The 13,029-nt window shown below is 52.6% G+C and overlaps 1 protein-coding gene across 1 annotated transcript in view; it reads left to right on the plus strand.

Annotated features, from left to right (window-relative positions):
* Window positions 1-13,029, plus strand: part of LOC113926439 — a 47,251-nt gene that overhangs the window by 2,472 nt on the left and 31,750 nt on the right. The window contains exon 2 of the mRNA XM_027601309.2: window positions 646-896. Within this exon, the coding sequence (XP_027457110.2) occupies window positions 745-896 (152 nt within the window). The 5' untranslated portion in view covers window positions 646-744. The remainder of the gene's footprint in view (window positions 1-645; window positions 897-13,029) is intronic.

Raw genomic sequence — 13,029 nt, forward strand, 5'->3', positions numbered from 1 at the left:
CTGGCCCCCTCCACCGCATCCCTCCTCAACTCAGCCTTCCTTGGCCCTAAAGAGGTCAGAAGAGGAGGTCTTAGTAAAATACCCTGAAGTTGAGAGGAGAATGGAGGGATTCCAAGGAGGGGTGGCTGTCACTTGTCACAATAACCCCAGGGCTTTCCCCAACCTGAGCCAAATGTCCCCTTGGTAGTATTAAGTAAGGTGTGTCTCAGCTACATATTCGAGGCTCCTTCTGTGCACTTGGCCCAGAGAACCAAGGGAATGAGGGAGCAGAATTGCATCCTGGCCTGAGGGGCTTTGGAGCACCCTTCTCTAGGGTGGGGAGGGGTCTCCCACCCCTACGCCTCATTTCAGAGACAAGTAGTGGTGACTCCAAGGAGGGTTGCCTCTGGATGCTATCCCCCAGTGTGGTGTCACCAGCTTTGCCAACAATACACTATCCTGATGTACAACACCCAGCCGCTGCCCACATTACCATCGAACTGAGAGCCCAACACACCTGGGTCTTCCAGAAAGAGGACAAAAAGCCCATGGAATCAGGAACACAAATCAAATGTCATAAGACCACATCGTGTCTCTCTAGCCCCCTCTCCTCCCACGGACTTAATCCCCACCGGCAAACTTGATTCCACCACCCTCCCTCCACAGGCTGCTGCAGGGCAGGGAGCATCCGGACCGACTGAACACCCAAAGAAGCCCAAGCGTACAGAAGGACCCGAGGTCACCTAGCAGCAAGGAGGGTGGGGCATGGAGCGGAGAGCGGCCCAGACAGAGGTCATGCTGGGTCCCCTCCAAGGGCATCCTCAGCCCCATTCAGAGGCCTCAGGACTGGGGCCACCTCAGCTTATGGCTCTGAAGCAGTTCCGCAGGAGCCAAGGAGGAAGGGGAAGCTGTTCCAGGTGAGGGGGATGTGGGGAGAGGGTGGGGGTGGAGGTAGAGAAGAGTGTGAAAGGTAGCCAGGAGCCAGCCGTGGCCCCAGACAAAGGAAGTAGCGATCAGACCCAAGGCACCGTAATTGTACTTTGTCCTGACGTCCTGTCACTCTGGTGTTCAGGGAAGCTCTCGCCTGTGTGAGTGCGGGCGGTCAACCTCCAAGCCCACGAATGAAGGGACAGAGCCCCTCTGAAGTGGGGAAGGAGGGTGAGGACAGAGTGGCTCATTCTTGCTGTTGTCTCAGCATTTCTCCAGGTGGTTTCGCCGTGATGGGAAGAGAAGTCCCCTCCCTCACGCCATCCCCTGACTCCCCGGGCACCTAGCCAGACACAGATCTGATCCACTGGAAAGGCAGGGACACAAACCTGTTGAATTGAAGGAGAGAGAATTGGGTTGGCTCCCCTCAATTCGCTGTCTCTGGCTGCGGGTCAATCTCTCCCTCTCTCTGTCTCTGTCTCTCCCCCCCCCCACACACACACACGCACCCCCGGTCTCTCCCTCAAGGAAGAAGGGCCTCTTTTTCCTCGTGCCAGCTTCCTGTCCCCATCTGGATCTGGAGGTTTGACTTGGGGTAATGATAGGCATTGATGCTGATTGGTAATGAGACTGGAGCAGAGAAAGCCTGAGAGGCTAACTCCCCCAGAGAAGCCCGTCAGGAAAAGGGGAGGGAAAAGGGATGGCGAGCAAGCAGGAGAAGGGGCAGCCGGACAGGGCAGGGTCACTGTCTGGGGGAGCCACCCCTAGTCCCTATCAGCCAAGTCTCTGCCTGTCCCTTACAGACCTCGGTTTAATCCCCGAATGCCAGGCTGTCTCCCTGGATTGCTTCTCCCTGACAGCCCCAGACATGCTCACTTCTTGACACCCCCAGTCTGTGCTACCCCTCAAAGTCTGACCCCCACGTCCTGCCCATTGCTGCCCCTGCTCACGCACCCCCACCCAGTCTCGGAGGGAGTCCCTCTCCTGGGAAGAGGGGTAGCACGAGGTGACAGCTAAGGTCCTAAAGCTGTATTCTCCCTTCAGACTTGGGCCTTGCCTGGGAACTGAGCCTCGTTCCAGCCGTGGATCCTTCCCAAGGTCTACCAGGCATCAGGCATGGTGCTGATGCTATAGGAGATACAGGGCAGTGGAGAGCACGGGGGCTTTGGATCCAAATGGACACAAGTGATACTCCTGTCTGCCACTCTTTAGCTGAGTGACCTTGGGCAAGTTACTCAACCTCTCTGACCCCCCAGTTCCCCTCATGTTGTAAGACACAAGTGAAAATGCCTGCCTTGGAACATTGCTGCCCATGGACAGGTATGCATATAGCTCCACCGGAAGGTGAGGTGGGAAAGTGGCCCTAAAAGAGGCCCAAGGTTCCAGAGCCGTCAAACTGGCTGGGCTGAGCCTCAAGAAGGGTTTTCTGCAGGAGGTAGCATGAGACATTTATTCCATAAGCAAGTATTAAACTCAGCCCGTAAGCCCTGTGTTGGCTCGGCCTGGGGGCTGCAACAACATGGAAGGGGCTTTCTGTCCAGAGGAACCAAACAGTAAACTGAAAATAGGAACTCTGAAGGGGCCACATGATTGCTGTGGGTAGAGGAAGGCTTCCTGGAGGAGGTGGTGCTTGAGGATAGAGGGAAGAGCGGCATTTTGCCTGCAGCGTGGACAAGAATAAAGAATAGGCAGGGGAAGTGAGGTCTGGAGGATTCTGATGGCTCACACAGTTCTCCCAGTGCTTCTCTGGGGGTGATAGAGACTCTGAGGCTAGGTAGGGCAGGGGATTAGGGCTTCTTCAGAAACATACCCAGCCAAAACCCACAGGGACAATGCTGTCCCTCAGGGGGTGAGCCCCACACGGGTTTCCCCGCCCTCTGGGACAGCATGTCTCTGCCAGAGAATTTAAACAAACAAGCAGACACTAGAGGTAGGTCCCAGCTTGCATGGTGAGCCCTACTATTGTTCGCCCGGGAGCAAGAAGCAGAGGGCAGAGGACACCAGCCTATGACAAGCACAGGGCCACTCAGCTTTGGCAGGCTACAAAGCAAAAAGAGGTTTTCTAGCCCCCAACAGGTGCCCAGAGGTCTGGTCTCCCATCTGCCTGTCACAGACAGGTGGACACCTGGAAACAGCACTGGGAGGCCGGGGGCGGGGGGAGTCAAGTCTGCCGCATGCCATGTGACCTTGGCCAAGTCTGTCCCCTTTCTGGACCTCAGAATCCTCCTAGATAAGAGCGGGAGGTTACACCCCCTAAGCTTTAAGACTCTGTAACACTCCATCAAACACTCCAACTGAGATCACTGATATAAAATGTCACATCTTCCAGGGGTCTGTGTATCTCAAAAGACTTCTGGAGAGGACAATGCTTGACTCAAAGATGCGTGAAATCTGGGGCACAGTACCAAGTGGTGGAGGGGAGGTGTGGTTCCAGGGAACCCCTCAAATCCCAGCAGGTCAGAACAGCTTCCTGTCTTACCTAGGAGACCAGAACCTCTGTCCTTTTTAAAAAGACACTGGCTTGGTGAATCCTCATTGTGAAAAGCCCTCACCAGCTACCCTGCCCCATCCCTGTACCCCTATGGTGTGATGGAAAAAGCCAGACAGGCTGGATTCCATCTTGGTTCACCACTTCCAACCCGGGAGACTTTGGACAAGTCACATCATCTGCCTGGTCCTTGATTTCCTCATCTGTAAAATGGGAGTTGTGGTTGTAAGATAAATGGAGGCTATGAATACAGGTGAAGCTCTGGTCTAGAGTATCATATGCATGTTACTTCCCTTCCCTTTCTCTGTCCCTACCCCAGGAGTGAGCAAACTCTCAGAGAATAGAAACCTGCTAGCATCCGGCTAAAGTCAAACAGAAAGGATTAGGGAAATGGGTTTATCCCATCCCCCTGTAAAAACAAAAACAAATACAAAAACAAGGGATGCCTGGGTGGCTCAGCAGGTTAAGGGTTAAGCGTCTTCCTTCAGCTCAGGTCATGATCCTAAGGTTCTGGAATCGAGTCCCGCATCTCCCTCTGCCTGCCACTCCCCCTGCTTGTGCTCACTCTCTCTCTCTGATTAAAAAAAAAAAAAAATAAAAACAAAAGGAAGGAAGGAAGGAAGGAGGGAGGGAGGGAGGGAGGGAAGAAGGAAGGAAGGAAGGAAGGAAGGAAGGAAGGAAGGAAGGAAGGAGGGAAGGAGGGAAGGAGGGAAGGAAGGAAGGAAGAAGAAATCACACAGTGCTTGCCAGAGATGACTAGGGGTGGGGGATATGTTGGCTTGGTTCCTTCTTTAGCCTTTCTTCAGAGTGACTGCATCACCAGGCTGTCACTGAGTTGGCTACACTATGGGTTCCTTCAGGAAAATCCTAGGGGGAAATAAAAGAGGCAGGTACCCAAAGTGTCCCTGCCTCTTAGCAAGAAGTGTCCCTTCCCTCCTCCCCCAGGGACCCCCTGGGCCTGGGCCGGAAGCTTGGCCCATGACCCAGGCCCCCCAGGACGGTCCACAAAGATAAAGCCTGTTAATGATTGGCCCCCTGAGAGGAGTCACCCCCACCATCCTGCCTGCCTTCCCAGACCTAGAAGTGCAGGGCCAGCCACAAGGAGTGGGGGAGACTTCCTCTCAGCTCCCAGGAGCAGCCTGGCCTAATATCCTCAAGAAAATCAGTGAAGCAGGCAATTAGTCAAGAGGTATCCATGTCAGGAGAACATCAGACCTGGTTCCTGGGAGCCTAGGGAGGTCCTAAGAGGCGGGGCAGGTGGGGGGAGGCTGTGGGAATGGGCAGGCACCGCACAGCCAATTTTATCGGCTGTATTTATTGGAGTTTCACTTGAGATTTCATTTGAAGAAAAGGTTCCACGACTAAAGAAGTTTGAAAATCCCTTCACAGGCCGGATGAGCAGAATGAGGCCCAGAGCTGCCGGAAGCATGCAGCTACCTGGAGGCAAGACCTAAACTCAGATCTCTTGACTCGCAACTTGGTGCCCCTTCTGTTTCTCCAAGAGCTATTTAATCACTTCACTGGGGCACAGCACTGAGCCAAACACCTTTGGGGAAAGTAGGGCTTCTGCCCCCAAGGGTTGACTGGCTCACTGGGGAGCCCGGCAGTGCCAGGGAGGGGTGCTGGCATGAGGTGTCGCGTCCATCTGAAGCAGGTCAGCTGCTGGGCCCAGGGCTTCGTCGTTTGCTTCTCCTTCCCATGTGGAGAGTCTCAGCAATCCCTCATTCCAGGCAGTGCCCTGCAGAGGGCACAGCTGGTGTGACCCATGCCCCCTGGGGTCCCCTGGAAAGATTCTCCCGCCTACATCTCCCTGGATGTCAGCCCATTCCTCTGAACCCCTATCCTTCCGAAACACAGCTGGAAGCGTCAGGAGAGGTGAGGTAGGGCACGCTCCGGGCTGCTGCGTCTACTGCCTGCTTCCCCAAGTCCCAGGACCTGGCCCCCGTCAACTCCATGGGGACCAGTCCCCACCACCCAGCTGAGAGCGATGGCCAGAATATTGAACACCCATTATGGTTCCAATAGAGCTGGGGGCAGAGGCCAGGCCACACATAAACCCCACAGGTTCTGTAACATGGGGAGGTCCAGGGGACCCAGGAAGGGACTGGGGTGGCCAGAGAGGCACACAGAGGGCTGGGGGGTAGGAGGGACCAGGTGCTGGAACGGTAGCTATTTACGAATCAGGTGGCCTTGCTGGGGCGCACCAGCTGAATGTCTGCCCTGCCCCAGTTGGCTTTCTGCTCTAGGCTGGAATTTACAGTTCCCAGTTGAGAAGGAGGCCTGTCTGGGGCCCTGGTCTTCATGCCTCCATGTCTCCTCCGCTCCTGGGAAGACCAAGCCAGGACTCCCCACATCTCCATATATAAATGTAGTCCACCCAATGTAGCTGGGGCTTCACTGCTCATGGGTTCCAGCCACTGTTGAAAAAATGGCAGACACATGGGACGCCTGGGTGGCTCAGTCGGTTAAGGGTCTGCCTTCGGCTCAGGTCATGATCCCAGGGTCCTGGGATCAAGTCCAGCATTGGGCTCCCTGCTCAGCAGAGAGCCTGCTTCTCCCTCTGCCTGCCACTCCCCATGCTTGTGCTCTCTCTCTCTCTGACAAATAAACTAATTAAATCTTTAAATAAAAAACGGCAAAGCTAGGGGCAAAGATGGTCTTCACATCTCCTCAATTCCTACTGGTCCTCCAAGGACTAAGGGAGAACCTGCAAAAGGGAGATTTCTTAGGAGGTGGGACACACTTCTGCCCATCTGGGTGCCAGGAGGTTGAGGCGGCAACTCTACAGTGAGGGGGGCCACACCCCCTCCCCCAAACCCCCGGCATGACCTGGGGCTTGAAAGAGGACAGAGGTAGGCACAGTGAGTTTTACACTCAGGGGAACTACTCCTCCCCCATGGTGTGACCCTCTCCCCGCCACTTATCCATCAAGACCTCCTCTTCTCCAGAGCTCCTCAGTTCTCCAGGCTGAAGGCCGCAGGGACTGAGAAACCACACAAACACACACACACACACACACACACACACACACACACACACACACACACACAACCACACCCCACCACCACCACTGCTCCTACCACCTGTGACAGGGCCCCACAGAGAAGAAAGGAGTGTTCCCAGAAACCCAGTGGTTCGAGGCAAGCTGACCTGGGTCATGGCACCCTCCTCACTGAGGGCTACAGAGGCTGGGTGCCCCCTGAACACCCTCCCCCAACACCACCGCAAGTTACCTTGAAAGCCCCTCATACAAATAGTGTCTCCAAAGCCCTGCCGTTAAGCACTGCTGCTCCCTGAGTAGCTCCTCGGATATCCACGTGTGGGGCTGTGGTTAGGGGTCGGGGCACCTGAGTTCAAAACCAGGGAGTGTCACTGCCTTTGCTGTGTGACCTGAAGCAAGGCACTGCCCATCCCTGGTCTCAATGTCCTCTTTATAGAGTGAAGGGGTGACTGATTTCTGAAGCCCTGATAGGGCTCCCAGACCATGGCTGAGGAGGATGGGGAGGAAGCAGTAAGGCTGAGAGGTGTGGACTCGGCCTGCTGAAAGGTATGGAGGGAGCACCAGGGAGCTCCGCCTGGAACCACCTTCTAGAGATGTTATAAAGATTACTGGAACAGAGGTGGGCAGGGAGGCAGACAGCCATCTCTTCAGTCCATTGTCTCATCACCAGCCCCCGTTTGCCTATTGCCATCAACCAGAACAGCTCTGGGATTACCACACGAAGGATTTAAGTTACCTAAGCAGAGGCCCACCAAGCTCATCTTCTCTGGGGGATTTATGGGATGCTAGCAGTGGTATGTTTATCTTGAGACTTCTAGGCCCATTCCTAGCTGGGACGAAATGTTGGGGAGTGGGAGAGAGAGGAGGAGAGACAGGGTGTCAGCTCCTAGGCCCCCCCTTTGGGAAGGGGTGGGGTACCTGTGCCTCCAATCTGAGAGCTGAAGTGGGGGAAGGAATTTGTCAGGGGTGTGGTGGGGCCGGGAGTAGGGCAGTGAGGGAATGGAATGAGAAGGCTGTCAAGTGGCAAAGAGAGTGTTTGTGGGAAATGATGGGAAAGACCCTTCCCTGGTGGGAGGGGAGGAGAGGGAGCCTCAGCCCCGGGGCTCTGAGCCCTAGGCACCCCCAGCCCCAATCCAGGCACCATACCACCTCAGTGGGGAAGGTCCTGCACCTCTGCTGTGATGTCAGCTTAGCTAGAGGAACCCAGAGCCCTAGTTTGAGAAGTAGAGATGACACACTCTTAGCTTGGGCCCAGGCAGGCACTGGGGTGTCCACAAGGCAGACTATGAGGACAAGGGCCCTTCCTCCCCGCAAGCCTGCTGGGATGCTCAGACCAGGCCTGCTTTTCCTCTGGGTGTCACCCCCACCCCTCACCTAGGGCCAGCTGGAAAAGTCCGAAAGGGTCTTCCCTTGCTCTACTCCTGGCCTGGCACTTGGGCAGATGGGACAATTCTGTGACTCATTCCTCCTCTGTCCCACACCCAGGTGTCTCTTGGTCTCCTAAGGGAACGGAAGCTGAAAAACCACCCAGGAAGGAGGACCCTTCCTCTTTACTGCAGTGAGGACTGGGGAAAGGGGAAGGATGAGCCAGTGGGTAGGGCCAAGCCCTCCAAAGACCTCAGCCACATAATGGACAACTTGAGGTGAGCCTGGGGTACGCTGATGGGGGGCCAGGTGAGGAGATGCACTGCTCTGCAAATGCTTTATGCATGTGTGTTACAAGGAAGCTGGGCCAGCCCTGCCCCATTCGCTCTGGAGGCCCAGGTCCCCAGCACCCAGTCTTCCAGGCTGGAAAGGCTCCCATCCTCCCAGGCTCTCCCCACGTCACTGCTCTCCCCCTTCCCTGTCTGTCCTACCCAACCAAGAGCTGAAGTTTCCTCCCACCATTTTTCTGTCTTCGTAAAGCCACCTTGGGACACACTCCTCATTCCTCTGCCCCTCCTGACCTAAAACTCCTCGGGTCACCCCTGGCTATCTGAGGAGTGGTCTTCCGGCTTTCCTGGGGCTGGCAGGGCTAGCTTCCAGCCCCTTTGCTGCTTCCCAAGGGGAAGGTGAGAGGTAGAGAGGGGCCATCCTGCTGGGCTGGCTGGGCAGAGACTAGGGAGCTTCTTCTCTGGCCTATAGAAGGAAGGACCCTCCACACCCAGAGAGAGGTGGGGGGCTTTGAACCCCTTTCTCCTGAGCTGACAGCACAAACTCGCTGGGCCCCTTCCAGCCGTGGGCTTCAAATGAAGCTGTTGTCTGACTGTGGACGCTTTCCAGACATTCTTGGAAGCCCAGGGCCCCCTCCTCAATCAGGACCCCTCCTAGGTACCTCACCTAGTGCCACCCCAAGCCTCTAGAGGGCGTGGGAGAGCAGTGCTGGACTTCCTAGCCCCTGGGGCAGACCACAGTGGCTCTCTGAACAGGCCTCTGGGATCACCAGCTGCCCCTACCCGCTGCCCCTGGGGGGAGCGGCACCCTGCCCTGAGACTACAGCCTGGCACGGGAGAGTATGGGCCGGGCCTGGGAGGGCGGCTCCTTGGAGGATGCAGGGCCCAGCTGGCCTGTGGGGCACTCTGAACAAGGGTGGGTTCAGTGGAAACAGTGGAAAGATGATCGGAGACCAATCTGAGATTATCCTGCTTTCGAATGTGGGGACAGAAAAGAGAGCAGTGCCCTGAGCCCTAGGATTTCCTGCCTGACCTTGGAATAAAGAGGGGCCTCTTGGCCCATACAGCAAAGCTGCAGAGCCCCCCAACCCCTGGCAGGGTCAGAACTAGGGTAAGGCAAGTGAGGACACAAAGTGCACAGTCAGCCCTGACCTTAGCCACCGTAGCCCATCGCCCCACTTCCCTCATCTCCGTCCCAGCCCTGCCCTCTGAGCCGTGCTGGGGACTAAAACTGCAGGAATATTGGAGGCAGAGGTGGTATAGGTGAGCAGAGGGGTTACTTTCTCCCCCGGGACCCCTCAAAGGAAAGAACTAGCCCCTAACTCAGCTAGAGGGGAGGGGAGCAAAGAATGAGGAGAGAGACAACTGTCTGTCACCTGAGCCTGGGCCCCTGTGTGTGTCTGTCTGTGTCAGTGTCTGTGTGTATTTGTGCACCCAAACTGTGGGTCTGCCGATTTCTAGCTCTGTGTCCTTGGGCGAGTTACCCAACCTCTCTGAGCCTTCACTTTCTTGAAAACTTGTGATAATAATACCTACACCTATAATGATACCCATTAGGGTTGGAGTAAAGATTAAATGAGGTAATATATGGGAAGGGTGTAGCATGAGCACATTGTCTGCACAGAGGAAAAACTAAATAAATGTGGATTTCTATTCCCATTGGTATCAATAATATTATTGTGTGTGGCCCCAGCTTTGCAGGCTTATTCCTGCTGCCTCCCTACACACCCATCCCACGCTAGCCAGAGAGGGTTCTGGACAGCCCCAAGCACAATTATTTCTTCATACTCACCTAGGTATCACCAGCCATGAAATTTCACCTCTTAACATAAGACTCCCTGGACCACTTCTGTTCAGTGGTCTCCCCAAAACTCCTATAGCATTTGCTGTCTATGCCTCACAATCCAGCTTCAAATTGTTGACCAATCAATACATTTAACTTTGCAAGGGAGTGTGGGGTGTGTGTGTGTGTGTGTGTGTGTGTGTGTGTGTGTGTGTTATCTCCTCCAAATGCACTTGTATAGGAAGAACTATATTTTTCCATGATCTGTACACCTCACACCCCAGCCTAAGGACTAACACAGGCCTGCAGGTATAGACATCCATATGTAGACTTTCTCTGAATGGTGATGGATGGTACTAATAGTAAATGCTGCCTTTGGTTGCATTCCCACTGTGCACCTTACATTTCCTCATTAACCCCACATTCACCCCATGGAGTAGATTATACTTGTAAAATTACAGCTTAGAGAATGTAAATAACTTGCCCAAGGTCATCCAACAAATAAACAAGAAAGCTGGGATTTAAACTCAGGTCTATCTGGTTCCAGAGCCTACACTTTTAATCACTACAGTTTCAATAGAAGAATGCACCAAAAACCAGAATTTCCTTTCTGTGATCAAAGATGGAAATAACAAGAAAGCAAGGTGATACCAGAACTTCAATCAAATGCTTTCAGGATTTCAAATCAGAGTCCACTGGGCCCAGGGCCCATCACACACTGTTCAGAGTGAAGCCAGAGAGTCCCAGTCATCACAGAAAGAGGCACCCATAAGGTTAAAATAAAACCTATCCCAGGGCACCTGGGTAGCTCAGGCAGCTGAGTGTCAGCCTTCAGGTCAGGTCATGATCCCAGGGTCCTGGGATTGAGTCCCACCTGGGGCTCCCTGCTCAGCAGGGAGTCTGCTTCTCTCTCTCTTTCTGCCCCTCCTCCCGGCCCATGCTCTCTCTCTCAAATAAATAAATAAAATCTAAAAAAAAAACACACACAATTCATCCCAGAGTGAGTCAGAAAAATTGCTTACCTTGATTGATTGTTCAATCACTGGAATGTTCCAGTTGATTCTAGCTCTTTCAACTGTTCATAGGTGAAACATGAACAATATTTAATTATCAGTATTTGCTGGTCGGTCAGCAAAGATCACATGGAGTAACCACCAGAAGACCACTCACTGGCTGGTTTTCACATATGCTTCATCAATCCCCAGCTCTTATAATAAAATCTGGCCACAGGGAATATATTCCCTTCAAGCCTCCATCCTCCTTTGCCATCTTCCTTTAGTCATTCTGGGGCTAAATTGACTTGAAGTGTCTACATTACATTCCTCTCCCTGTGACTTAATTTCCTTACCCGGAAAATGAGGATAATAAGACGACCGACCCCACAGGGCTATGGCAAGGACCTAATGAGGCAACGTGTTTAAAGCTCAGGGCCGGCATGGAGTGAGTGCATAATACACAGTTAGGGCTGTTGGTGGTGTCATTTCCAGCCGGGGAGAGGTGCCCAGATTCCTGACCCCACTTTGGTTTCAGAGAAGCTGCTTCTCCCAACACCCCTTCCTTCTTGCCTACTAGGATGCACATCCCAGAGAATCAGCCTTCTGCTTTCTCTTGCCCCTCCAGTCATACCTCAGCCCCCAGAGATGTAAAATCATCAAACCCCATGGCCAAAAAGGTAGTGATACCTCATCTGGTTCAGCTTTAGTTTTGGGTTTTTTTGTGTGTGAAAGGGAAGGCAGAATCTTCTGCAACCTAAATGGCTTGCCCTAAAATCATACACCATTTGCTTCCTTTTGTGAATTGACCTCAGATTTCATTGTACACCAAACAAGGAAATCAATCTCATAACTTGGTGCCACACCTTGTTTGGGACCCAAAAAAAAAGGTGTTGTTTTTACCTGCTTAACTTTGCTCACTCTCTTCACACATCTTGGCACTAAACAACCTCTGGCTATTTCCACATACTATTCAGTTCCCAAAGGTAAAGTCTTGACATCCTTGAGGGAATTTTTTAATGTAATAAAGGCTCTGAAGGCAGCTCATTTGTTTATTTGTTGATTCATGCATTTAGTAAATATTTCTTGATACTTTTAGGGGTGCCTGGGTGGCTCAGTGGGCTAAGAGTTCAGCTCTTGGTTTTGGGTTCAGGTCATGATCTCAGGGTTGTGGGATTGAGCCCCACATCGGTCTCTGTGCTCAGTGCGGAGTCTGCTTCAGATTCTTTCTACCTGTCCCTCTCACTCACTCACTCTCTCTCTCAAATTAATTAATTAATTAAAAATATGTATTGATACTTTCTTATATACCAGGCCCTGTGCAGGGGCATGAAATGCCACAGTAAAGCAGACTGACACAGTTCTGCCCTCTTGGAACATACAGGTTAGCTCCTGAGCAAAGCACACCTGGTCCATTCTTTTAGTATGATTACATAGAATTGGGGGGCGCCTGGGGGGCTCAGTCAGTTAAGCGTCTGCCTTCAGCCCAGGTTATGATCTCAGGGTCCTGAGATTGAGCCCCACATCAGGCTCCCTGCTTCTCCCTCTCCCTCTGTCCCACCCCCTGCTTGTGCTCACTCTCTCTCTCTCAAATAAACAAATAAAATCTTTAAAAAAAGAATTGGCAATAATAAAAGCCTCTAATAATGGATTAAGGGACTTCCAGGAAAAGGTAGCAGCCTGAACACTTGCACCCCCCCCCCACCAAACACTGAGAGCAGAAAATGATCACATGGTGGATTCTGAGACCCAGGTACCCCGGGAATCCCAGGAAACTGGCAGGAAACTGGAAGGTGCATCTCTGTGGAATCTGACTCACCTGAAAGGAAGAAAAGACCCAAGATACTAACATCAGAAGCTTTAAAATGAATATCTGAGTGTGAGGCTCACAGATGATAAACTAAGAACACACACACACACACACACACACACACACACACACACACACTTAGAGCTCCCAACCCAGCTTTTCAGATCTTCACACTTAAAAACAACCAAACAACCAAGGATTATGAGACATCTGAGAAAAGCTTTTAACACAAAAGACAGACCAAAACAAAATAAAACAAAAAGTGACTTGGAGGAAGTTAAGACTACATAGCAGGAAGAAACTTAAAAAATAACAACAGATTATCGTTATGAGAATAAGGGAAAATATGGCAAAAATGAAACAAAAGCAGCATAGCTTTTTCTAAAAGGAAACAAGA

This window comes from Zalophus californianus, chromosome 7 (assembly GCF_009762305.2).
Source record: "Zalophus californianus isolate mZalCal1 chromosome 7, mZalCal1.pri.v2, whole genome shotgun sequence".
NCBI classification, from domain to species: Eukaryota; Metazoa; Chordata; class Mammalia; order Carnivora; family Otariidae; genus Zalophus; species Zalophus californianus.